This window comes from Budorcas taxicolor, chromosome 5 (assembly GCF_023091745.1).
Source record: "Budorcas taxicolor isolate Tak-1 chromosome 5, Takin1.1, whole genome shotgun sequence".
Classification (NCBI taxonomy): Eukaryota; Metazoa; Chordata; class Mammalia; order Artiodactyla; family Bovidae; genus Budorcas; species Budorcas taxicolor.
Genome location: NC_068914.1, coordinates 108849369 through 108877248, shown reverse-complemented (window position 1 = coordinate 108877248; position 27880 = coordinate 108849369). Strand labels below are relative to the sequence as shown.

At 39.5% G+C, this 27880-nt stretch overlaps 1 protein-coding gene and 1 pseudogene across 1 annotated transcript in view; both read right to left on the bottom strand.

Moving 5' to 3' along the window:
• Positions 1–8206: 8206 nt before the first annotated feature.
• LOC128048183 (BTB/POZ domain-containing protein KCTD3-like) lies at positions 8207–9307 on the bottom strand (annotated as a pseudogene).
• Positions 9308–18450: 9143 nt separating this feature from the next.
• ANO4 (anoctamin 4) overlaps positions 18451–27880 on the bottom strand; it is a 434401-nt gene continuing 424971 nt past the window's right edge. The window contains exons 28-29 of the mRNA XM_052640010.1: positions 19804–19909; positions 18451–18642 (exon numbers count right to left, since the gene is read on the bottom strand). Of these exons, the coding sequence (XP_052495970.1) occupies positions 18451–18642; positions 19804–19909 (298 nt within the window). The remainder of the gene's footprint in view (positions 18643–19803; positions 19910–27880) is intronic.

Here is a 27880-nt window from a genome sequence, read left to right as displayed (position 1 = left end):
GGCATTAGATCCCCCGGGTTGGGTACCCCTGCTTTAGGAAACCCCCATTGCTCTCCTCAGCAAGAAAACTGTAGTGACAGTGTTTTGTATTGAATGATATGATTAACAACGACCACAGTTTGAAGTTGCTACCTGCCTGCCTTTCCATCAGGGTGATACTCTCGAAAACATTATATGGTCGTATAAAACTGAAAAGTTTAGCTTGTATTGTATATTCTAATTTTGGCAAAATATTGAGTAGATCAGTGGTTTTAAGTATGGGTTCCCAGCCAAGAGTATTGACACCACCTGGTACTTGTGTCAATTGAAATTCACGGGCCTTCCTTGAAACTCCTGAATTCAAAACCAAGGTGAGCGGGTTCAGGTGATTCTGTTGCAAGCTAGAGTTAGTTTGAGAAGTACTGGAACAGATGGTACTGACAATTAGTAGGAAAAACAAGCTGGATTTGTAATTAGCAAATAAGCTGTATATAACTGATTCCTTTTTAAATGGTTTGAATATTTCCTCTGTTCACTGGATTTGCTTTCATGTTGGATCTCAGCCCTCCTAAATAGTCACAACATCCTAATGAGTGAGGTCTGAATTAATGAAAGTTAAAGATGACCTTTAAAGTCTTTTTTCCCAGGGCGGGGGCGGGGGGGAAGCTGTCTCTTTATATCTTTTGGGTCCAGAATTTGCCCCAACTGCATGCGTGCGGTTATGTTTAGTCCCACACAGTTTCTTTGTATTCTGTTGCTCAAGGAGAGGTTTATCCATGTGTAAGCGTTACAGCACAGCAGCAAAGGATCCCAGGTCACAAGCCTGTTTCAAAGCCAGAGAGTCTGTGTGCGATCTGGGGAAACTAGCTGGACTTGAGTGGGCTTAAATTTTTCATGGATTGTGTGAAGTTGAGGTTTTACACTTAGCTCTTTCATGTTGAAATTTACTTACAGGAAAATGAGTTAACACTGCATCCTGTAAGCACTAAACACTGGACTGTAGGCATCATACACTGTTAGGTGCTGGAGAAAGTGGAGGTGGGGTTCTTTCTTTTATCACTTACAAGCTATCTGAGGATATAAGACAGATCTTCATGCACTGATGGAGGAATAAAACATGGGAAAGAGTCCAAATGAGTAAGGCACATTCTCCAGCAGGAGGCTTCTGGGGGGAAGGAATCCCAGTGGACAGGACGAGATGAGAGGCACACTTAAAAGTTGAAGTCCAAGCTAGACCTTAAAACTAGAGATGATAGGAAAAGGCAAAGAGGAAAGGAAATATGTTTTTCCAAGGTGTATGGTGCCTGAAAAAAGGTATAAGTAATGCTTTGGGAAGAGTGAGGAAATCTGCTTTTCTCAGGGAGTTGAGATCTTGGCTAGCAGAGAGGTTGGTACTAAGATAAAGAAACATTGTACAGGTAAAGGGGCTGGTTTGAAGGAACAGAATGTAGAATTAGGACTTTTACCAGATCTTCTCTTTGAATCCAGGAGGGTCTGCTGGCCTGGTAGGTGTATTTGCTATATTCTTAATCTGCCACTACCATACACTAGCGCTTCCCTAGTGGCTCAGATGGTAAAGAATCCACCTGCAATGCAGGAGACCGGGTTCGATCCCTGGGTTGGGATGATCCCTTGGAGAAGGGAATGGCAACACACTCCAGCATTCTTGCCTGGGAGAATTGCATGGACAGAGGAGTGGGGTTGCAAAGAGTCGGAGGTGACTGAGCAACTAATTCTTCCACCATGCATGAGACAATATAATGTAATAAATAGTAATAGAGTAATAAATCATCAAAAGAAGGATAAATTTCAGTTTCCTTTAGTTAAGAACCCATGGAAAGTATTTTTATAGAACTGTTATATAGAAATTTATTTCTAGAGAGATTTCCACTTAAATATATCAGCTAAAATAAAATTTAGTCAGTTCCAAGATTAATGCCCACTGTTAACTATTAATGGATAACTTTATATCCACACAGTCTAGATTTTAATGAAGATTATAGTGTTGAAGTTGTGTATTTCCAATATTCTAGTCTTATGAGGACTCAGAAGATTATATATATTAGAAAATCCTCAAGTTATAGCATACTCATTATGCGTGATATTTAAAATTATTCTCCACCAACACTGGGAAACAGAATTCATCAGAAATATATGCTAATCTTTTGTTGGCTATATTGTTTCTGCATACATTCATCCAATAAACACTTGATTTTTTTTCTTTTCCCAGTTTTATTGAGATATAATTAACATACTGTGCTGTGTAAGTTTAAGATGTACAGCATAATGATTTGACTACATGTATTGTAAAATGATTATCGATATAGGCTAACATTCATTATTTCATGTAAATATAAAAGAAGAAAAAAAATGTTTTTTTCCCTTGTGAGACTTCTTGGGATCTATTTTGAAACATGCCATTCAGCAGTGTTAACTATAGCCATCGTGTTGTGCAGTATAGCCCTGACATTAATACTTATTTAACTTTTCTTGAGCTATAATTGACATATACATTGGCTTCATGTATGCCACGTAATACTTAGATATTTCTATATATTACATTGATATATAGTGTGTATTAGTAAGTGATGTGTATATTAATAAGTGATGACCACAGTATGCCTAGTTAAGATCTATCACAGTTAGTTATCAGTTTATTTTCTTTTGATGAGAACTTTATGATCTATTCTCTTAAAAAATATACAGAACAGTATTATTAGTTGTAATCACCATGCTGTACAACATATGTCCATGAATTAATTATTTATAACTAGATGTTTGTGACTTTTGAGTAAGTACTCTTGCCTGGAAAATCCCATGGACGGAGGAGTGCTGTAGGCTACAGTCCATGGGGTCGCAAAGAGTCAGACACAACTGAGCGACGTCACTTTCACTTTGCCATATCACCTATTCCCTGCCCCCACCCCTGGCTGCCACCAGTTTGTTCTCTGTATATGTATTCTGTTTAGTCACTAAGTCCTGTCTGACTGTTTTCTACCCTTTGGACTATAGCCCACCAAGATCCTCTGTGCATGGAATTCCCTAGGCAGGAATACTGGAGTGGGCTGTCATTCCCTACTCCGGAGGATCTTGCCGACCCAGGGATTGAATCTGTGTGTCCTGGATTGGTAGGTGGATTGTTTACTGATGAGCCACCAGGGAAGCCCGTGTGTCTTCTGAGCACCTTGTAATTGGCTGCCTATGTGTTAGTCCCTGGGACGAGTGAGTCTGAGCATGTGAGCCCTCTCAGAGTCATTTATCAGTTTGCTATGCTCTTTTTTTTTAAAGTTGGGTTTTTTTTTTTTAAAACTATTTTTGGCTCCACTGGGTCTTTGCCGCCTGCATACAGGCTTTCTCTAGTTGTGGCGAGCATGGGCTGCTCCTTTGTTGCAGAGCACGGGCTCCTAGGGCACTTGGGCTTCAGCAGTTGTGGAATAGGCTCATCTTCCCGAGAAATGTGGGATTCTCCAGGACGAGGGATTGAACCCATGTCCCCTGCACCAACAGGCAGACTCCGAACCAGTGGACCACCAGGGAAGTTCTGCTATGCTCTTAAGGATGTGAGTCCTGTTGGTTTTGAAAGCAAGATGTTTCATCCCTCAGGTGCAGGTCTTAAAAGTTGTGGTACCTGATGTGGGGTTGAGACTCTTTCCTTCTCAGGGAGAAGGTCCTGGTTTTGAATTCTGATTATAGATTGTCACACTGGGGATGGGGCTTATGGTGAGATTGCATCTCGGCCTCCTCTACCCACTTTGTGGGGTTTTTCTTCTTCTTTTTCCTATGTGTAGGAGTTGCTCACCTAGTTTTAGGTTTTGTTGTTGTTGTTTTTTCCAGAAGAAATTGTTCCATATTTAGCTGTAGATTTGGTGTGTCTATTGGAGGAGATGGACTTCCCTGGTGGCTCAGATGGTAAAGCCTCTGTCTACAATGCAGGAGATGCGTGTTCGAGGCCTGGGTTGGGAAGATCCCCTGGAGAAGGAAATGGCAATTCACTCCAGTACTATTGCCTAGAAAATCCCATGGAAAGAGGAACCTGAAAGGCTGCAGTCTACGGGGTCACAAAGAGTCAGACACAACTGAGTGACTTCACATTGGAGGAGATGAGTTCAGGGACCTCCTACATTACAATCTTGAACCAGCCATATTGCTATAATTTTATAATATAGCTTGAAATCAGGAAATGTGATGCTCCTCTCTATGTTCTTTTTTGTTAGGACTTCTTTGCCTATTCAGGGTCTTTTGTGGTTCCACATAAATGTTAAGATTGTTTTTTCTACTTCTGTAAAAAAATGCCATTAATGTCTTGACAGGGATTGCATTAAATCTATAAATGGCTTAACTGATTTTTTAAAATAGTCATCATTGCTTTCTGTAGTTGTGTGAGTGGGGACTACTCTAGTTGCCATGTTCAGGCTTCTCATCACGGTGGCTTCTCGTTGTGGAACATGGGGTTTAGGGGCAAAGGCCTCAGTAGTTGTAGCATGTGATCTTCGTTGCCTTGAGCTTGTGGAATCTTCCTGGACCAGGGATAGAACCTGTGTCCCCTGCACTGGCAGGCAGATTCTTAGCCACTGGAGGTCATTTAAATAAGGACATTTAAACAATATGAAATTTTCTAGTCCTTGAACAAGGATTCCATTTATTTGTGTTGCCTTTGGTTTCTTTCATCAATATCTTCTAATTTTCAGTGTGGAGGTTTTTCACCTCTTTAGTTAAATTTATTTTTAAGTATCTTATTTTTCTTGCCACTTTAAGTGGCATTGTTTTATTTCCTTTTCAGATAATCTGTATAGTGTATAGAAAAACTTTGGGTTTTGTATGTTAATTTTTTGCCAAGCACCTTGACTGAATTCAGTGATTAGATATAACAGGTTTGGTTTTTTTTGGTGAAGTCTTCAAGATTTCTGTATATTAAATCATGTCATCTGTAAATAGAGACCATTTTACTTCTTCCTTTCCAATTTTGATGCCATTTATTTGTTTATTTTCTTGCTATTTGCTCTAGCTGGGACTTCCAGTACTATGTTGAATGGGATTGGAAATAACAGGCACCCTTGTCTTTCCCTGATCTCAGAGGAGAAGCTTTTAACTTTTCATCATTAAGTATGATGTTACCTGTGGCCTTGTTGTATATGAACTTTATTATATTGATACATAAATCTGTTTATAATGTGTTGAATGGATGTTGAATTTTGTTAAGTGCTTTTTATGTATCTATTAAGATGATCATATAATTATTTCTTTCTATTGTGATGTATCCCATTTATTGATTTGTGTAAGTTGAACCATCCTTGTAGTTCAAAGATAAATCCTATTTGATCATGGTGAATGGTCCTTTTGTTGTGCTGAATTTGGTTTGAAACTAGTTTGTTGAAGACTTTTGTAATTATATTCATCAGGGACATTGTCATATAGTTTTATTTTCTTTTAGTGTCCTGCTCTGGCTTTGACATTGGGTCCACGCTGGCTTCCTAAAATGAGTGTTCTCTACTCTTTGACTTTTGGGAAATGTTTAATAAATATTGGCATTAATTCTTACTTAACTCTCTAGTAAAATTCACCAGTGAGGCCATCTGGTCCTAGAATTTTCTTCATCAGGAGACTTTTGATTACTAATTTAGTCTCTTTACTATTCGGTCTGTTAACATTTTCTGTCTCTTCCTAGAAGTCTTGATAGGTTGCATGTTTCTAGGAATTTTTCCATTTTTTCCTAGGTTGTCTAATTTGTTGGCATACAGCTGTTCACAGTAGTCTCTTATGATCTTTGTATTTTTGTAGTACCAGTTGTAATGTCTCATTTTCATTTATGATTTTGTTGATGTTTCCTATTTTTTCTTTGATTAACGTTTTCTCAATTTTCTCTTTCAAAGAGTCAGCTCTTAGTTTGTTACTCTTTTCTGTTGTTCTCCTGTTCTATATTTTATTTCTACTCTAGTCTTATTTCCTTCCTTCTGTCAGTTTTGGGCTCAGTTTTGTCTTCTCTTTCTAGTTCCTGTAGGCACAGAGTTAGGTTGTTTTAAGGTTTTTCTTCTTTACTAATCTAGGCATTTATTTCTGTAATCTTTCCTCTTAGAAATGCTTTTGCTGAATCACATAAGTTTTGGTACACTGTTTCCATTTCAAGATATTTTTATTATTTTCCATTTAATTTCTTTGATCCCTTGATTATCATGAGAGTGTTGTTTAATTTCCCTGTATTTGTGATTTTTTCAGTTTCCTATTACTGATATCTAGTTTCATCTCACTGTGATCAAAAAAGATACTTGGTATGATTTCAATCTCTTTGAACTTGCTAAGATTTGTTTTGTGACCTAAAATAATGATATACATAGAATATGTTCACATGCACTTGAGAAGAATGAGCATTGCTGTTTTCAGACAGAGTATTCTGTGTGTTGTTAGTTTGGACTGTAGTATTGTTCAAACCTATTGGTTCCTTATTGACTGTCTGGATGATCTGTCTTATTGAGAGTGGGGTATTAAAGTCCCCAACTATAATTATGTTGCTGTTTATATTTCTTCTTTCAGCTCTGTTAGTTTTTGGTTTACATTTTTAGATGCTCTGATATTGGGTACAAATATTTATGATCGTTAAATCTTCTTGATAGGTTGGCCCTTTTTTTTTTATTATGAATGATTTTTGCCTCACAACCATTTTTAATTTAAAATATATATTTTCTCTGATAGAGCGACCCTATTTTTTAACCCTTAATTTGCTAAAATCTTTTTCCATATCTTCAATCTCAATTTCTGTGTGTATGTGTGTCTTTAAGGCTAAATGAGTCTCTTTATCGTGGTGTGAATGTGATTACTATAGGCTCTTCCTTTGTGGTTATCATGAGGCTTGAATATAAAATTTAAAAATTTTATCACCCTATTTTGAATTGATAATGATTTAATTTTGATAGCACTCCTAAACTTTATGTTTTTTCTTTGCCCCTCACATTTTAGATTATTGATGTTATAGTTTATGTGTTTATGTTTTGTATCAAATAACAGATTATTGTGGTCATTTTTTTTCTTTTTACTACATTTGTTTTTTAATTTTTAAACTGGAGTTGCAAATAAATTATGGACCACCATTACTATATTATAGAATCTTTCTTTGGCTTTATATTTAACATTATCAGTGAGTTTAATGCTACTTTCTTATGTTTTTATAATGCTGATTAGTGTCCTTTTATTACCACATAAAGAACTCCCTTTAGTGTTTTTGTTTTTGGGCTTTTGTTTTAGACTTTAAAAGAGTTTATTTTGACTTGACCCACTTATATTTCTCAGAATGGGAATATATACATTATTTACCAATAAATGCTTAATGCTTTAAATTTACAATTATTTACAGAAACTTGGAAATCATTCTAGTTAAATGAGGAAAAAGTACAATTTTTCTGTTCTTATAATTCAAAATATATTTAAAATAACATTTCTGCAGCAGCCAAAACTTTTAACCAAAAATTCAGAACTTCAATCTCTTAAGCTTAACAAAATGGCTACATTCTAATTTAATTATCTTGATTATTAACACAGGAAAAAACTATGGTGGCTCTAAAGTAAGGCAGATCAGCAACTGGTACAGTGTTCTTTCTGGGTACTCAAAGCTGTCTTTATTATTTTTACTTTGTTTAAGCACAGACAATTGCTCTAACTTTAAAGAACGTTTAAATGAACTTCTGACATTTAATATTGGTAATGTTTGCTAACATTTAAGAATTTCAGTAATGAGACTCAGGAAATGACCACAGTTAAAATTATCTTAAAGGACTTACTGATACACCAAGCAATTTAATAGTGTTTTTGAATTACATGTGTTTTTTTTCATAAATATAGCACCTTATTAAATACCTGGTAAACCACTTTGCTATCACAATAAGGGTTGGGAGACTAAGTTCCAAAGGGAATTTTTTAATTTGCTTAATCAACATTAGGAATGCAAATTGTTGGTTTCCACACTCTAAGGAGATGCTTATCTACATGGGAACCATCTTTTTAAGACATAGTATGCTCTAAAGTGCACAAAGTAGATTAACAGTGAAATAGACTCCTGCTTTACAAATAGTCTATTAAATGTGCCTGTAAAACTAAACAAAATTTCCAAATGATTGGAAGAAATATGGTTATTTTCTCTCCTTACCCCAGGTATTTCTGATAAAAAGATACAAAATGAAGTCCAATCTTAATTTGTAAAGTTTTGATGTAAAAGGTAATGTATTGAAATCCAGTAAAGTTAACTCTTGTCTGAATTAATGTAGCAAATACTCACTTTGCTGAGTTTCTGCAAGCTGTACTCGACCTGAAGAATCACTTTTTTATGCTGAGGAGATAGAGTGATCTCTGTAGGAGATGGGGATGCAATACCAGGTGAGTCAGCTCCTCCATCAGACATACTTGGTGATGATGCCAGGTGGGGAACTTCCTTTCTTTCAAGGGATCCTCCTCGCTCAAATCCTTTCTTCTGTAACTCTGTTTTCATTTTCATCTTCTGATGACCTTTTCTTGGATTCTAGAAAATCTTTGGCTATTTTATTCATCTCCACTCCCCTATCTGAGCCTCTCAAACTTTTGAATTTCTGTTCCATGAGACTTTCTCTTAGACACATTCCATTACCCTGTTGCCTGCTTTACTTCAGCTTGTATTGGACCCAAATTACTATTTTTAGGGACAATGCTTTCTATATTTCTGTTGAAGTTTACAGTCTGGAAGTCTCTGTAATTGTGAAAGCTCTCAGTCCTGCTTGTTCTTGCTTACAAAGGACTTTCTCTGGTAAGGTCTCATGGAACCATAAGTAACTGCTTCATGGATGGTTTCATGGTACTGGAGCTGAAGACTAGAATCTGATATCCAAAGATGGCTGTGCTGAGCCACAGAAGTTGCCAGACTGATCTTAGGAGTAGTGCAGTGAGATGTGCATAGATCACACTGATCCAGTCTTTTGAGCCAGTCTTCAGTTAGACCGCCTACATCCTTATCCTCGCTTTTGTTCACCGTATCCATGGTAGTGGTCATACCCCACACCTGAATGTGGCCAATCGTGTGACCTGTGAATAAGTAGCGCCTTGGCCTTGAGTCCATCCTACTGGAGCTCTCACATTCTCTCACTGTAAATGAGGATATTCCAGTATTGTCAGCAGCTTGGATTTCACAGATTCTTTTTCCAGTACATGAGTCTTACATCTTGTTTTACAAATTTGCAAATCTTACAGTTTGTTAGTGAACAACTTTCTGGATAAGTACCTGTTGACCATCTCACTCTCTAAAAGGCTCTATATTGTTTCCAGAGGAAGAGCTTCCATGGCTTTCTGTCTCCTCCAGAGACAGTATCTTGAATGATGTGGTTCATTCAAGACAACGCTAAATGATGCCATTTAGCGTTTCTTATAAGGCATGCCTAGTGCTTATGAACTCCCTCAGCTTTTGTTTGTTTGGGAAAGTCTTTATCCATTACTTAAGGGCAGCTCTTCCAGGTATAGAATTCTCAGCTGACAGTTTCTTCTTTCAATGTTTTGAATATATCATTCCATTCTCTCCTGGCCTTCAAAGCTTCTGTGGGAAAAGCTGCTGATGTTATGACTGTTCTTTTGTGTGTAGCTCCACCCTTTTCTTCCACTGCGTTCAAACTTCTTTTTAGCTTTCACTTGGACAATTTAATTATAATGTGTCTTGACGTAGCTCTACTTGGGTTCACCTATGTGGGGACTTTTGGGCCTCATGAATTTGGGCATTCATTTCTTTCCCAAGATTGGGGAAGTTTTTAGCCACTATTGCTTCAAATATGCTTTCTTTCCCTTTCTCTTCTTCTGAAATTCCCATAATGCCAATATTGTTTCTTTCAATTGTGTCCTATAAGTTACATATTCTTTTTTCACTCTTTACATTCTTTGTTTTCTATTATATTTGCTCCTCTGACTGGATTATTTCAAATGTTCTGTCTTCTAGGTCTTCTGCCAGATCAAGTCTGTTGACTTTGGAGTCAACAGTTTGTGACAGTTTGACTTTTTAGTGATTGAGTTCAATCATTGTAATCTTTACCTCTAGGATTTCTGTCTGGCTTTTTTTGATGGTTTCTATTTGTTGAACTTGTTTTGTTTGTCACTGTTTTCCTGATTGTTTACTTGTCTGCTGTATCTTATAGTTCACCAGATTTCTTGAGGAGGATCATTCTAAAGTCCTTGTCTGACAGTTCATGTACCTCCTTCCTTTAGGTTCAGTTATTGGAAATTTATATCCTTTTGTGTCACATTTACACATTTACCTGATTTTTTTTGATCCTTGATTCCTTATGTTGACATTTGTGCATTTTAGTAAAAAGTCTCTAATTCCAGACTTTTAAAATTTACTTTGGCACAAACAGTTCTTTACCAGTTGGCTCATTTTGGGTTTCTTTGGATATCAGATTCTAGTCTTCAGCTCCAGTACCATGAAACCATCCATGAAGCAGTTACTTATGGTTCCATGAGACCTTACCAGAGAAAGTCCTTTGTAAGCAACAGCAAGGAGGACTGAGAGCTTTCACAGTTACAGAGACTTCCAGACTGTAAACTTCAACAGATATTACCATCTGTTTGATGGTCATATCTTTGGACAGGTGGGACTTGCCATCAGGGTGTATTTTCAGATGAGTCCACTGTTCAGGCTGGGGTCTGGGGTGGTACTTCTGGCTGAGAATGGTTAGATAGGACTTTTGGCTCTGCCCCCTTCCTAGGTAGGGCAGTAGGATGGGCTCCATGGTCGCCTGAGTTTTCTTGTCACACTTACTAGATAATTGGAACTGGATGCTATTCTCCACAGGAGGCAGAACTATGAATTAGCTTCCTCTCCTCAGTAGGGCAGCAGGACAGGCTCCAGGGCCTGCATAACTCATTGTCTGGGGACCTGAATCAGGCAGGTATGTGCACTGAATTATATGGCCAGATGAGGTCACTGGTTGTGCCCTGCAGACCGAAAAGCCACAGCCTGTGTTCTCTGTTCAGGCGTCACTGTAAGCAAGGTGGTTGGGTGGGCTGTACAGCTTCCAGTCTGCTCTGGCTAGCTTTCCTGGCTGGGCAAGCTAAATGCTGTGTATAGCAACGGGAGGGCAGCAAATCAGTTTCCTGCCCAGGTAGAACAGGAGAATCACCCCCAAGGCTGGCAAGGCTCTTTGTGCTCTTGTCTCAAGTCAACCCATTCTCCAAGTTCCCTGGCCAAACAGGGCCCCTGGCTTGGCTTTGCAACCTATCATCTCTGCCTGCCATACTCTCTACTTGAGTGTTGCTGAGCTATGCAGCTTCAGGTGTTTTGGCCAGGTGGGCCAGCAGGTAGTTACCAGTTGATAAAGGGATGGTTTAACTGCTCTGCCTGGGTGAAATGGAAAGGTCAGCTCCAAGCTGTTCTCAGGTGTTCTGGATCAGGGTTTCTGCTCAGGAGAGGCCAGACACTATACTCAGTAATGGATGGGTGTATGAATTAGTTTCCCTGCTTTGATGGAGCCCAGAACACACCCATGCCCGGCAAGATTCTTTGTGGTTTTCACTCAATCTGACTTGGTCCTTCCAAGAACCCTGGCCCTGTACTGACAGACTTTGCTTTGCAATGATCATAACAGCCTGCCATTCTCTGCTCAAGCAGAGCTATGTAGCTCTGTATTCCTGAGCTGTGTAGCTTCCAGGCTTTCTGGTCAGGGGGTACTTGGAACTGCACTCAGCAGTGGGTTAGGCTAGGACTCAGCTCCTCTGCTGCAGTGGGGCAGACCAGACTCTAGGGATAGCAAGGCTCTTCATTTGAGGATCTGAATCAGGCAGACTTGCATCCCATAGGTTTCCCTGGTCATAGCTCAGCATGTGAGCAGATTCTCTGACTGGGACAACTAGCTGGGCCCTGCAAGTAGGAACTTGGGTCTGCCAAGATGCAGATGCTGGTTCTTGCAAGCCACTAACCCTTCTCCATCATAACCATACTATCAGTGATCAAGCCCCACAGATTTCCTACAATTCCCGTGGAATGAGACCAGACTGGGGCTACCAAGAAGTGACCCACAACACTGTGGAGGCTAGAGGTTCACTCTAGGCTCTCATTTCCCAATAGAGAAATGCTAGGCTCAGGGGAAGACCTCTTAATGGGGTGCTGTGCTGCCCTGGGGGAAGGGCAATGTGGGGTAGGGGTAGGAGCTCGCAAGAGCCAGCATTTGCATCTTGACAGTCCCACCTGCATGTTCTAGGATTTTCTTAGTGGTGTCTTACCCATAAATAATTGTTAGTTTTTTTTTCTTGGGAGGGACAGGGAAGTCAGAAACTACCTATGTCTTTATGTCCTAACTCCTAACTACCTATATTATTACTCCTAACACTTGATTTCTTACAAAGTCCCTCAGAAATTCCCCTCTACAACTTTCTTTGCCTTTCTGCCTCTACAAACTTACAAACATCTTAAGATGTTCACTATGTCTTCCTTGTACCAAAAACAGGGAAGATGAATAAGTGTATTCACTGTGCTGGTAGAAAAAAATGAAGGGAGAGATGGGAGGAGGAAAGAGAAGAGGTTTTATGTTAGAAACATTATCAAGAATTGTGATTGCCAGAGGCACTTGCGATAGCAAAAGCAGAATTCCATGGGGGAAAATATATTTCTGGCCAGAGAGTCTGAAGTTCAGTCTATGCTCAGATCAGGTATAAGCTGGTACTTACCAAATGGTTACTTCCTTATCCTGACCAGTGTGTTGCATGGTCCCCTATGTAGTTCTGAATATTCACGGCCCATTGCAAACCCAAGAAGTTGTTCAGTTCCTTTCCCTGCCCCCACCACTCTTCCTGTTCCAAGGAACAGGAGAGAAGTTATGGCTAGGTCAAAAACAGGGACCTTTTGGGCCATGATGCTCAAGGTAGAGCTTTAGGCATAACAAGCAAAAGCCACAGGACTGGGTCAGTAGAGCAAGTTGTCTGTTTGGAGCATCTCTGTATATTTCATCTTTTGAGACTTTCCATGGAAATTCCTCTGGCCAACGTGTGAAATATTTCAGACTTCTTAACCATGATTGAAAACTCTGCCAGCGGCCTCTTGTTTTCAGTTCCCATACATATCCTTAGTTTAGGCTCTGGTAGGGTTAGTACAGTTGACCTTTGAATAATGCAGAGGCTGTGGGCGCCAATCTCTGTCCAGTCAGAAATGTGGATATAACTATACTGATGGCCCTCTATGTCCATGGTTCATGGATCCAACCAATAGCAGATATTATAGTACTATATTGTATATTTATTGAAAAAAATCTGCTTATAAATGAACCCTCACAGCTTAAACCTGTGGTGTTCAAGGGTTAACTGCATTTCACTCCCAGCAACAGCAGTCAGAAGGAATACTAGAAAGATAAAACTACTAAATGGCTGAAGTTCTAGCCTGCCCAAAGCCACGCTGACCAACTGTCCCCATCTAAGGGAACATTTAAGGATCTTGGGACCCCATCAGCTCAGGATTCCACAGCCAGAATGAGACAGTGTTGATGGATGAGGTGCACTCCCATTTCCCTGACTGGCACAAGCAAGGTGATATAATAATTCAAGGTCAGTTTCTGCAATCTTTGGAAGAAGAGTAATTATAACAACGAGCATTGCTTAGAAGTGCACTCCTCGACCTGCCCCTCATGGCCCATCCAGACAGACAGTCCCTTTGCTAGGATTAGCAGAGCATACTAGCAGGCAGGGTAATCAAAAGCATTGTATGTATCATTGGTTGTATTCCATATTTCCTCCACAAAGTATGTCAGTGGCATTTTCTGTCCTCTTCTGAGTAATTTCTAATTAGTCAGCCTGGTACCCTAAGAAGACAGCATCAAGAAAGAAGAGGGGCCTTAGGAAGAAAAATGCAATCTCTCTGAAGGATGAAGTCATTTCTCAGGAGTGTTTGGGAGTGACAGACTTTCTTTAAAGATGACACTCTATGATTCCTCTTATTCTGTGAGAAGAAACGACAACAAAATTTCAGAAGACCCAGCTAAAAATATTCCATGTGCATAAATTTATTTTAAATTTTATTGCATCACATTATACAAGCATTAAACATGGCTTCACGTTGATGACTATTTAAATGTGAAAATCTGTCATTCGTGTCAGTACCTTTTGGCTATTTACAATTAAGGAAGTTCTATGTACTTTATATATCTCTGTATTTGTATGTACATATGTAAGAATATATGACTATACATATGTACACACAGAAATACATCTATGGCCATACACATAGCTATAGATATGTCATATATAATAATCTCCTCAGAAAGATCTGAAATTAAAAAAAGAAAAAGTTGTAAACAGGGTCTTGTTTGTGTTGTTTGATGACACGGAATTAGGACCATACGATGACATTCTAGGAATGTGTCCAGGTGTCCGAATACCCTTTTTAGCCCAGTGTCTGTAAAATTCACATGGGTTAGAATGCAAAAAAGATAGCAAACAGGCTGAAAAACAGGCCCAGTATACAAGTTCCCCTTGGTTTTAAAAACTTTGAGAATGTAACTGCCCATGATGTGCATGCTTGCTTGGTCAAGAATGGTCTGTGGATAGATAGCATTTGTGTGCTGGGCTGCAATGTGACTTCACAGCAGCGTGGTTTCCCAGGCAGTCCTTTCAGGGTGTTGACCCCTCTGCTGCTGCCGACCTCGGCGACATGCACTGTGGTTGCATTATAGTCATTCACTTGAATGTGCTTTTGCACAGCCGGGAGAAGTAAACAAGTATTCAGGTCCTAGGCCTGGAAATGAATGATTATCTGAAAAAAAAGGAGAAAGTATTAAGATTCTAAGTATACATGATGGCTGAAAGGACAGAATGTGCAATGGTCTATACTTGTTAGCATGAAATCAAAGATATTCAAGGAATCTATAATCCTGAACCAAGTCAGGTAGGGTATAAACATGACTGTGCCCCCTTTACCGATGAACAGATGGAGGCACAGTCTGGAGGAAGGTGGCTTCCTGCCAACTGTTGGGAAAATAGAGACAAAGACTATGCTTTTAAGAAAAACTGAGAAATGGCCTCTTTGGGGAGAAAGGAAACCAAATGATGCGGCCAGAAGGAACTCCCAGCTCCCAAGCGTGAAGGGCCCTGCAGTGCAGAGTAGTCCTAGGGTGTGAGGTGGGGATAATCCACAGCAGCACCTTGGTCTCTGGACCCTGGAGCAGTTCTCTTCACTAATGTCTGCCTCCTACTCCAACTCAAGATGTCTGGATGGTCAGCCTTTCTCCCCTGAGAGCTGACCAGAGCCAGAGAAAAGGTGGTCAAAATGGTGCGTGGGCCAGGGGGTTGGAGCAAAGTATAGAGTCCGAGAAGGTTAAAGCCAGATAGGCTCTTAAAGGATTGTTCAGTCCAACTCCTTTTTTCTTGCAAATGTGGAAACTGAATCCACAGGAATGCTCCAACTCAGGCCAGACAGAGAATGGAAAAGCCAGATCTGCAATCCCTGGGACTAGAACATGGTGCTCAGCCACAGTGCAAATCCTGTATAGTATTCTAGAGCACTTTGTTTTGTACATGTCTCACATATTTTGCCTTATTTGAGCTGTATATTAGTTCCACCAAATAAGCAGACTCAGAAAAAGGTAATTTTCCTGAACTCACATAGCCAAATGACACCTGGGGAAAATGGAAAAACTACTAAGTAGCAAAACATTTCTTGGCTTTAGTGAAGTCAAGGGCTACTTTTGGAATTGAGGGCAGAACCAGTGTTCAGCGTCTATGTTGTTGTTATTCAGGTGCTCAGTTGTGTCCGACTCTTTGTGACCCCTTGGACTGCAGCATGCCGGGCTTGTCCTTTACTATCTCCTAAAGCTTGCTCAAACTCATGTCTGTTGAGTCGGTGATGCCATCCAACCATCTCATCCTCTGTCGTCCCCTTCTCCTCCTGCCTTCAATCTTTCCCAGCATCAGGGTCTTTTCTAATGAGTCGGTTCTTCGCACCAAGTGGCCAAAGTATTGGAGCTTCAGCATCAGTCCTTCCAATGAATATTCAGGACTGATTTCCTTTAGGATTGACTGGTTTCATCTCCTTGCAGTCCAAGGGACTCTCAAGAGTCTTTTCCAACACCACAGTTCAAAAGCATCAGTTCTTCAGTGCTCAGCTTTCTTTATGGTCCAACTCTCACATCCATACATGACTACTGGAAAAACCATAGCCTTAATTAGACGGACCTTTGTTGGCAAAGTGATGTCTCTGCTTTTTAATATGCTGTTGAGGTTGGTCATAGCTTTTCTTCCAAGGAGCAAGCGTCTTTGAATATCATGGCTGTGGTCACTGTCCACAGTGATTTTGGAGCCCAAGAAAACAAAGTCTGTCACCTTTTCCAATCCTGTGGCCACTGCTGAGTTTTCCAAATTTGCTGGCATATTGAATGCAGCACTTTAATAGAACCATCTTTTAGGATTTGAAATAGCTCAGCTGGAATTCCATCACCTCCACTAGCTTTGTTCATAGCGATGCTTTCTAAGGCCCACTTAACTTCGCACTCCAGGACGTCTGGCTCTAGGTGAGTGATCACACCATCGTGATTATCTGGGTCTTGATCCTTTTTGCATAGTTCTTCTGTGTATTCTTGCCACTTCTTTTTAATAGCTTCTGCTTCTGTTAGGTTCATACCATTTCTGTCCTTTATTGTGCCCATCTTTGCATGAAATGTTCCTTTGTTATCTCTAATTTTCTTGAAGAGATCTCTAGTCTTCCCCATTCTGTTGTTTTCCTCTATTTCTCTGCATGGTTCACTGAGGAAGGCTTTTTTATTTTTTTAATCTCTCCTTGCTATTCTTTGGAACTCTGCATTTTGATGGGTATATCTTTCCTTTTCTCCTTTGCCTTTTGCATCTCTTCTTTTCTCAGCTATTTGTAAGGCCTCCTCAGACAGCCTTGCTTTCCTTTTTCTTGGGGATGGTTCTGATCACCATCAGCATCCATATACCATTACTATCCTGTGGCCTGGGGCTAAGGGCATTCATCCCAAGTCCACTGTCATACCTGACTCACAATGAACTCCTGGACTATTAATACAGATCTGGATTGACAGAACTTTACTAATTTAACAACAAACATTTCTGCAGATATCTGCTATATTTTTACCTATGTGAAAAGTAAAAAAAACATACTCTTTCCTGTTTGTTTCATTTTTCTTTTGGAGGCCAAATTTTCAAAGTTAATCTCCAAACAAGCGGAGAGAGAAAGGAAGGCAAAACAAATGCTGCAACATTAGCTTCATGGAGTGTCAGAACTGAGGGCTCATCTTATCACTGAAGAAATTGAGCCCAGAAAAGCAAAGTGACTTGTCCAAGGACACACAGATAGTAATTGCCTTGCCAGAAAGGTTTCAGAAGAACTTTTGCATAAGATATGTGGGAACATCATGGAACTTTCTTAAGTGTAACGCACCTGACCTTTAAAAATGCACATTTAGTTAATAAAGTCTTTATTGAATTTTTTACAATATTGCTTTTGGTTTTTTTTTTGGCCACAATTTATGTGGGATCTTAGCTCCCTGAAAAGGAATGGAACCTGCATTCCTTCCATTGGCAGGTGAAGGTTTTAACCACTGGACTGCCAGGGAAGCCCCTAAATGTGAATTTATTTAATAGGTGTTGTGTGCTTAACACTGCACTGACAGTTGGAAGAATCGATTACAATCCATAGGCACTTTCCTAAAGATGCTTACAATTGTGCTGGGGAAGCCTAATAACTGTTTGAAAAGCACAAATTAATATCAATATCTGTCAATGCATGTGGTACTGATGCAGTAACCAGAGGTGTTTATCAGGAGTGAGTCTCTGGGCTGATGAGTCTGGGGAAACCTTTTTAGAAGGTGTGGCGTGACATGGGTCAACCTGGGAAGAAATGATGCTTGGGTGATGGAAGGGAGGCCATTGTGGGTGAGATGAAAAGGTGATTTAATATCCCCAGGGTAATCTGCCCCTTCTTTCTGATGAAAGAGAACAGCCAGACTGGAGTGGATGTGGTAGTGGGGCAAGGTTATTTTGGGGGACACATAGGCCAACTTGTGAGGATCTTGGTTGCCAGGCCAGAGTATGACACAGAGGCAGAGAAGAGCTGCAGGAGTTGTGTGCAAAGGGAACATTCAGTTAAATTAGCAATTAAAGTAAGAAACAAGCTGGTTTTGGAAGCTTCTAAAGGATTATTTACTACTGGGCTTCCCTAGTGGCTCAGTTGGTAAAGAACCTGCCTGCAATGCAGGAGACCTGGTTTCGATCCCTGGGTCAGGAAGATCCCCTGGAGAAGGAAATGGCAACCCACTCCAATACTCGTGCCTGGAGAATTCCATGGGCAGAGGAGCCTGGCTGGCGTGGTCCATGGAATCACAAAGAGTTGGACATGACTGTGCAACTAACTTTAAAGGATTTATTTTCATCCCTATCAAGAGAACAATGGCAAGCTCTGTTTCAAGGAGTTGAAAGAGCCCCTCCCAGCCAAGGAGAGATTTCAGACCGTGAACGTACCTCTCACCGACCTGGTCACGGCCACTCATTGTGGTGTGCTTTTCCATTTTTCTTCCTCTCCTTTCGTTCCTTCTGGAGACGCTCCAGTTCTGCTTCATACATCATCTCCTGAATCAAGTACTTCTCTCTTCTCATTCGATCCCTTAGATCTTTTGGGAGGTCTGGGATCAGATATGAAATGAGGTGCTTTATACAAAACACGAGGTGCTAAAAACACAGGGGAGAATACAGGAGAGTCAGGTCTACTGTGCAGCCTGAACTGAAGGAGCTCTGGGAGCTGGTCAAGATCAGGGATGTGGAGCCTCTGGAGTTTCTGGAAAGTGGGATGAAGCCAGGGGAGGTGTGTGTGAGGAGAGAAAGTCAGAGGGTAGGCGAGGACTGAACCTGGTGGGATGGCACCACATAGGAAATGAGGGTTCGGGAAAGAAGGTGGAGAAGCAATGGCCAGAGAATGCAAAGGAGGGCCAGAAGAAAGCGCCGTGGAGTCAGAGGGCCAGGTCTGAGTCCCAGCGCCACTGCCAGCACTTAAGATGGCTTACCTGAGGACAAGCCACTCTGAACCTCAACTCCTTCACCCACAAAATGGGCGTTGTTATGATAACTGGAAGAAAATATTTTAAAAGGCTCCATAGATGGCAAAATACTTTATTGTGGTGGTCTGGCACCAAACCTGCAGTATCTCTGAGGTATGCCTGTATAGGAACTTTTAGTCTGAGCCAAGAGGCAGCCTTCACTTGCATTAATCTGGCTTTAATATATGTAATGAGAGATGAAATTTCCATTTTGGGATACAGTTATGGGAATGCAAACTGTTTTTAGTACAATTTTCTTAAAGACTAGGAGAAAATAGATGATGTAATTTTACTGACACGTAATACAGGCATAATCTACTAGGTAGATTATTCTTTATAAGTTCATAAGTAATGTCATAATGATGCACAACCAGAGGCTGCCACTTGTAACAGTCATTTCAGTGTTTTCTAAACACTGTCCCTGAACATCAGAAGCATCTTGGAGGACTGTGAAAAGCAAATTGCAGGCATGATGTATCAGAATCTCTGGGAGTGGGGATGGAAAAATGGCAATTTTCCTGAATTTTAAGAACCACAGCCCTAGAATATTGAGCTTAGGACCAAAGATTCCGGACTTATCCATGAACAATCAACAGTGGACTTTCAAATATTTCTCAGAAAATTCAAGTACTTTAATTAAAGAGAAGAAAATGAGAAAAAGATTGCACAGTATTACTGATCCTGCTTCTAGACAATACATAATCACATTGAAAGTTCTTGTAACTTATATTCATCTGCTACTTCTATTTACTTCATTAGGTCAAAGGAAATCAAGGAATTGGGTGAGAAAAGTTACCTCAAACACAATGATAAAAGCCAGTCGGGCTGCTAGGACGTGCCAGAACTGTAGTGTGTAGCCGTAGGGCACCAGTGAATGAGGAGGGTCACGGTAGTCTCGGTATCTATAAACATACAGGAGAATCTTACATTCCAAATTATGATTTTCCTGCCTCCCACATCTCTTCTCCCTACTATGTAACCCTCATTCATGGGAGACAAGTATACAAGTTTCTGTATACTAGACATCTGTGGTTTTGCATCTCTTCTTCTGGTGAAAGACTCTTCTTCTCTGGGGAATCATCCCTGTGGGCTGGGCAGGGTTTGCCTCTTCCCTGATCCCAGCTCAGAAGATGAATCAGACCTGGTCAGTGAAACTCATTACCAGGTCTTCTGCTAAGAATGATCACTTAGTTAATTATTACTAAGTCCACAGAAAGTAAGAGCCTGGAGCTTCTGGTGGGTATCACAGATGCGTGTGAAGCCAGCCTGCTTGAGAATGCGGTCAACATAACAAAGCAGAGCCAGCACAAAGGCAGTCTCTTGCTGACGCTGCTGGAGGGCTGGAATCTAGTTGTTAATCGTGTTAATATCATTAACAACCTCCTGGGCACCTGAACCAATGGATTTCTGTTTAAGTCAGTTTATACTGGATTTCTGTCACCTGCCACTAGAGTCCTTCCTAATATATGCTCCACCTGTAACTTGTGAGTCATCAACTTTCATGAATATTATGAACTAAGTGCCAAGTCTTATCCTAGGAACTTAAATCCTTGTGACTACACTTTATCCTTTACTATCCATTAGTACTATTACGTGGGAGAGCTAAGAAGTGACTGTCATTGCCTTAGTGATTTCATATGTTTTGAATGCTCTTTTCATTAGCTTCAGAAATGTGAAAAGATCTAGAAATACTGGTTATTACAACAGGTCTGCTGTGCAGACATACCAGATTTCCTTTGTCTGGATAAAAATTATGATTGCCTAGGTTCTACAGGGCTTCCCTGGTGGTTCAGAGGTCAAAGCATCTGCCTGCAATGCGGGAGACCTGGGTTAGATCCCTGGGTCGGGAAGATCCCCTGAAGAAGGAAATGGCAACCCACTCCAGTATTCTTGCCTGGAGAATCCCATGGATGGAGGAGCCTGGTAGGCTGCAGTCCATGGGGTCGCAAAGAGTTGGACACAACTGAGCGGCTTCACTTTCTTATAAGACAGTACCTAACTTAAGGTTGGCACTAATTTGTATATGAGGATATAGGGCACTTCCTATGCAGAGCATCCTTGAAAAGTATCAGACTACAAAAATATGAGCTGTGATTATTACAATCATCAATACAATCATCTTAATTATTATTAGTGTCTATGGAGTGTTAATAGTATTGTACTATGATTATTTTGCCAATAAAGTGATATTTTTGATGAGTACTTGCTACTGAAATGAAGAATGGATCTGTTTTTCTCTGACAGCTTCACTAAGCATTATACCCTCCATGCTGCAGCAAATGGTGAAATTTCTTTGTTTTTTATGGCTGAGTAATATTTCATTGTGTGTGTATGTACACATGTATCTATCTTAATTGCATATCACATATTCATCCATCTGTTGATGGATGCTTAGGTTGATTCTATATTTTGGCTATTGTAGATAATACTACTATGAACATATATAGGTGCATATATATTTTTTGTCTATTTATTTTTTTAATTGTTTAATTGGAGGATAATTGCATTACAATGTTGTGTTGGTTTCTACATATATCTTTTCTAATTAGTGTCTTCCTTTTCTTTGGATATATATCCATCTGCCTAGTGAAGTAAGTCAGAGAAAAATACCATATGTTTTCTTTTACATGTGCAATATAAGAAATAAAACAAATGTAACAAAAACAGACTCATAGATACAGATAACAAACTAGTGGTTACCAACAGGGAGAGGGCTGTGGGGAGGGCCAAGATAGGGGAAGGGGATTAAGAGGTACAAAGAATAGGTATAAAATAAATAAGACACAAAGATGTAATATACAGCACAGGAAATATAACCAGTGTTTTAAATAGAGGATAATCTACAAAAATATCAAATCACTGTGTTGTACACCTGAAAATAATAAAACACTGTAAATCACTATACTGCAGAAAAATTAATGAGTCTGTTAGTGCCTTCAAACTTCTCTCTATGATGGTGAGGATTTGGTAAGATTAAATAATCTGTTATTGCCATAGGTCCAATAACAATGCCTGGAATTTTAGGAAGAATAATTTTATTTAAAAGTTTGCAGACTATTGTAACCTTTTACTTTTGCAGAGCACAGCTAGTCAGGAACCCAGAATTGTGTTTTCTTCAATTAAGACAACAAATGTAGTTCCTTTGTTCGTCTTTAGCTACACATATTTCAAATACAGTCCAAGTCAACAATCTAGAAGAAAAATAGCAGTGTGCTTTTTATTATACACAAACTTAATTATTAGACAAAAGTATATACAAGAGGAGTGAGCCTATATTGTTTCAAGAGTCACCTTCATTGACCCCTTAAACTTTTCCCACAATAGTGTTCACTAGAAAAGGAAGTTCTTTTCAGGACCCGCTCTTCTCTTTCCTATTTATGCCTCTTCTCTGCTCTTGTCTTTTGCCCTTTGTTTTGCCTGCTCTATTTTGTAGCTTCTCAGACCTTGTTTGGGTTTTCATTTGAAGAATTTTGACAAATCTCTTCTTCCCCAGATACCTTCTAAACTTGCTGAATGGAAAACCATGGCTTTTCCTAGGTTTTTGTGGACCATTTCCCTTGACTATTTCCATAAAATACAATTCAGGTGTATCATTTTTAAGATTTATTTATTTTACTTTCTGGCTGCTCTGGGTCTTCATTGCTGCGTCTCTAGCTGCAGAGAGTGGAGGCTACTCTTCCTTGTAGTGCATGGACTTCTCGTGGTGGCGGCTTCTCCTGGTGTGGAGCACAGGCTCTAGGCAGGCATCGTAGTTGTGGCTCAGGGGCTCTAGAGCACAATCTTAGCTGTGGCACATGGGCTTAGTTGCTCTGCAGCATGTGGGATCTCCTCATACTAGGGATCATTCCCTATGTCCCTTGCACTGCAAGGCAGATTCTTAACCACTGGACCACCAGGGAAGCCCATATGTATCTTATAAGTCCTGCTATAAATTCTTAGCAAATAAATGAATTCCTTCATTCAGCATAGCTGAATAAATTAGGGACATGTTAAATATAATCAGCCATTAAATATAAGTATGAAAATTAGAATAGTAAAATACTTTTCATGACTCAACGAGAATAGATGATCAAACACAATGACTATTTGTAAATTCACAAAAGAGAAAAGGTTTTGGGGCTTCTCTGGTGGCTCAGATGATAATCTCCCTGCAGTGCAGGAGACCTGGGTTTGATCCCTGGGTCAGGAAGATCCCCTGAAGAAGGGAATGGCAACCCACTCCAGTATTCTTGCCTAGAGAATCCCATTGACAAAGGATCTTGACGGGCTAGCACCTGGTATATTCTAGCACTAGTTAATTCATTCCCATTTTTTTGAACTGTGAAAATAAAAACATATATATGTTTAAAAGATTTTAGGTTGGTTGGTTTAGTTGCTAAGTTATGTCCGACTCTTGTGACCCCATGGACTGTAGCCTGCCTGGCTCTTTTGTCCATGGGATTCTCTAGGCAAGAATACTGGGTGGGTTGCCTTCTCCAGGGGATCTTCCTAACTCAGGTATTGAACCCAGGTCTCCTGCATTGCAGGCAGATTTTTTGCCAACTGAGCTACAAGAGTAGCAAAAGGTTTTAGGTGGTGGTTTTAAATGTTAATTTATGTTTTTTCAAAATTTAAAAAATTAATGTTCTTTACTATATGCTTTTTCATATTTAGAAAACATAAACTCATGGCTATGGTGAGTTGGCAACATTTTAGAAAATTTCTATGCAGGATTCAATTGTTGAGAATGTGCATCTATTTATTTAGACTATGAGTCATATATGCCCATTTGTGATAGATCACAGAGTTCTGCTAACCTGTACCCAGAGGAACACAACATGTCTGCATGGCCAGTTAGGTTCTAAGAACAAGAATCAGAAGTTGTGAAATTCTTAGGAAGTTCATTTTCAGAAGCAGCAGATTTCTGGCTTCCAACTCTCTTAAGCCATTGTACCATAAAGTCAAGTTTCTCTCTAGAAATTTCTTCTTGCTACCCTAAGGGAATTAAAACTCAGTGGTAGCAATGAGTTTGTCATCTTCTTTGCTGCCTGCAACTGTCTCCAGAATTATGCACTAGAGAGTATATTAGAACCATGCTCGGGGTTTGCCTGACTAAATGATGCACAAAGCATCTCTGGACATGAGCTTTCCCTTTCAACAAACGTAGGGTCTGTGTCACCCTGCTCTAAAATTCTGGACTCACTCCTTTCTTCTGTGAGCTTGTGAATGGCTATAAGTGGAGCTCTCAGTTCACGCTCCAGCACCTACCCCTAATCTCCTTGTTTTTTCCACTTGACAGATGTTTTGGAGAGGGCTGTGCTCAGATGTCATTTGTGTCCCATGTCTTTGTTTTTGATGCAAAGTCTAATCTTCCTTTTGCAAAATGCTTGGCTACATGTTCTCTGACACTTGTATCAATACAAAGAAAACACTTCCTTGCCCTTCTGTAGAAACAGCCAGGAAACCAAGCCTTAAACTAATAAATCAGTGTCACTTTTCTGATCTTTTAGCCTAGTACCTTCCAAGACATTAAACAGTCCAGTAATGTTAACGTGTGGAGGAATTTTCCCAAGTGAGTCAGAATTTTCTTTTTGAAAGTAAAGCTTTAAGTTTCTTGGTTTCAACTTTACACACAGGAAAGGCAGGATGTTCCCTTTTAAGTCAGTGTATTCTCTAAAGTTGCTTTTGTTTCTCAGGAAATGGATGGTTGGCTTGCATTATTTTTCTAGCACCAGGTATATTCTAGAACTAGTTAATTCATTCCCATTTTTTTCTGAGCTGTGAAAATAAAAACATATGTATGTTTAAAAGCATGATAAGTGAAACTCATCCAAGTTAAAACAGTGTGGTCAGTGTCTTACTGTCAATGCCAGACACCCCGAGAGGAGACAACTGTTGCAATTTTCTACTTTTCTATATAATTATGCTACTCAGGCAAGTGTTCCTAAATACAGCAGTGCTTAGTTTTATCTGCTTTGAATTCTGTGCCTCAAAATGCCTCACTGTCAATGCCAGACACCCCAAGAGGTGACAACTGTTGCAATTTTCTACTTTTCTATATAATTACTACTCATGCAAGTGTTCCTAAATACAGCAGTGCTTAGTTTTATCTGCTTTGAATTTCTATATAAATGGAATCATACTGTATGTTTTATTTTGCGATTAAATCTTTTTATTACATAACTTGTTTTGAGTTTTCAATTCTATTCCATTTTCTATTCAGATGTTAAACAACACACTGATATAATTACTATAATTTTATACTGTGTCTAATGTAAGGTAAATTTCTGCTTTGTTATTCTTCAAAAATATCTTGACTGTTCTTCATTCTCTGCATTTCTTTATAACGTTATTTTTGCAGAGAATTGGCTTAATGATTTTTAGTTTTTATAACTAATCTTATTTGCCCATTCATGTTCTTTATTTCTCTAATTTTTATGTTTATGTATTTAATACTGTAATAACACAATGAATGCTCATAAATCCTCCATGCAACCTAAGAATTAAAACATTACTGGCAACTTTTATCTACCTCTGGGCTTCTTCATCTCATCTCCTTGATTCCCTTATCTCCTTGCTTCCCTTATCCTGAACTTCATTTTTATCATTAACATGTATTTGTCTGAATGATATTGTTCAGTTCGGTTTGTTTTGAATTCTCTGGAAAGTATGCTATCCTGTATGTAGTCTTCTGAGACTTTTTTCTTTCCACCATTGTGCTACTAAGATTTATCTGTGCTCTTGCACATGGCCATTGCTGCATAGCAGACTGTAGTATGAATATTGTTGTTGTCTTATGTAGTATGTGTTTAGATTTATATTCACAAGCTGGTAAATTCTCTCTTTTCTTTCAGATTCCCTAAGCATCAAAGTTTTGAAAAATAAAGCTTAAGTCTACCCAGTTCACCAAATGCCCTTTGGGTAAAAGTTGGTTGCAGTGCTCTGCAGAGCACTCTGGGTTCTGCTTTTATTTATTTACTTACTTTCCAGTGATGAGAGTTTTTAAGATCTACTTCCTCTGCAACTTTAATATTATTAATTTTTGGCTGCACTGGGTCTTCATGGCAGCACACAGGCTTTCTCTAGTTGCAGTGGGATCAGACCCACATCCCCTGTACTGGATTCTCAACCACTGGACCACTAGAGAAGTCCCTGCAACTTTAAAAAGTTGAAGTATAGTTGATTGACCATATCATGTTAGCTTCAGATGGAGAGCACATGTAGAGCATCATGTTAATTTCAGATGGAGAGCACAGAGATTCAGAAAATACATGCGTGCGTGCACACACACACACACACACATATATAAATATCAGATTTTGTAATAATTCTTACCGGTTTTATGAAATATTGAATATGGCTCCCTGTGCTATACTGCTGCTGCTGCGAAGTCACTTCAGTCGTGTCCAACTGTGTGACCCCATAGATGGCAGCCCACCAGGCTCCCCCGTCCCTGGGATTCTCCAGGCAAGAACACTGGAGTGGGTTGCCATTTCCTTCTCCAACGCATGAAAGTGAAAAGTGAAAGTGAAGTCGCGCAGTCATGTCTGACCCTCAGCGACTCCATGGACTGCAGCCTTCCAGGCTCCTCCATCTATGGGATTTTCCAGGCAAGAGTACTGGAGTGGGGTGCCATTGCCTTCTCCCCTGTGCTATACAGTGGGTCCTTATTGATTGTCTATTTTGTATATAATAGTGTGTATATGTTAATCTCATCCTCCTAATTTATCCCTTGCTCAGTCTTTCTCCTTTGATAAGCATTGGTTGTTTTTTATGCCTATGAGTCTGTTTGTTTTGGACATAAATTTATTTGTATCTTTCTTTAAGATTTCACATATAAGCAGTATCATGTGATATTTGTCTTTGTTTGGCATAGTTTATTTAGTATTATAAGCTCTAGGTCCACCCATGTTGTTGCAAATGGTATTATTTCATTCTTTTCATGGTTGAGTAATATTCAATTGTATATATTACATCTTTTTTAAATCCATTCCTCTGTTGATGGACATTTAGGTTGCTTCCATGTCTTGGCTACTGCAAATAGTGCTGCAGTGAACACTGGGGTGCAGGTATGTTTCCAAATTATGGTTTTCCCTGGATATATGCCCAGGAGCGGGATTGTAGGATCATAAGGTGACTCTGTTTTTAGTTTTTCAAGGAACGTCTACACTGTTCTCTATCTTGGCCATGCCAATTTACATTCCAACCAACAGCATGTGTTATTTGTAGACATTCTGATGATGACCATTCTGACTAGTGTGAGGCACTACCTCCTTTTAGTTTTGATTTGCATTTCTCTAATAATTAGTAATGCTGAGCATTTTTTCATGTGCCTTTTGCCATCTGTGTCTCTTTTTTTGGAGAAATGTCTATATCTTCTGTCCATTTTTTGATTGTTTTTTTTTGTTGTTGTTGTAGCGTTGTATAAGTTGTTTATATATTTTGGATATTAAAACTCACGTCAGTAGAATCATTTACAAGTATTTTCTCCCATTCTGTAGGTTGTCTTTTCATTTTGTTGATGGCCTCCTTTGCTGTAGAAAAGCTTTTAAGTTTAATTAGGTTCCATTTGCTTGTTTCTGTTTCCATTACTGTAGAAGATAGAGCCAAAAAGATATTGTGATTTATGTTAAAGAGAGTCCTGGTCTCATATTATACTAGAGTCTCATATTTGCCTCTACAAGTTTTATAGTAACTAGTCTGATATTTAGGTATTTAATCTATTTTGAGTTCATTTTTGTATATGGTGTTAGAGAATGTTCTAATTTCATTCTTTTACATGTAGCTTTTCAGTGTTCCCAGCACTACTTATAGAAGAGACTGTCTTTTCTCCATTGTGTATTTTTGCCACTTTGTTGTAGATTCAGTTCAGTTCAGTCGTGTGCGACCCTTTG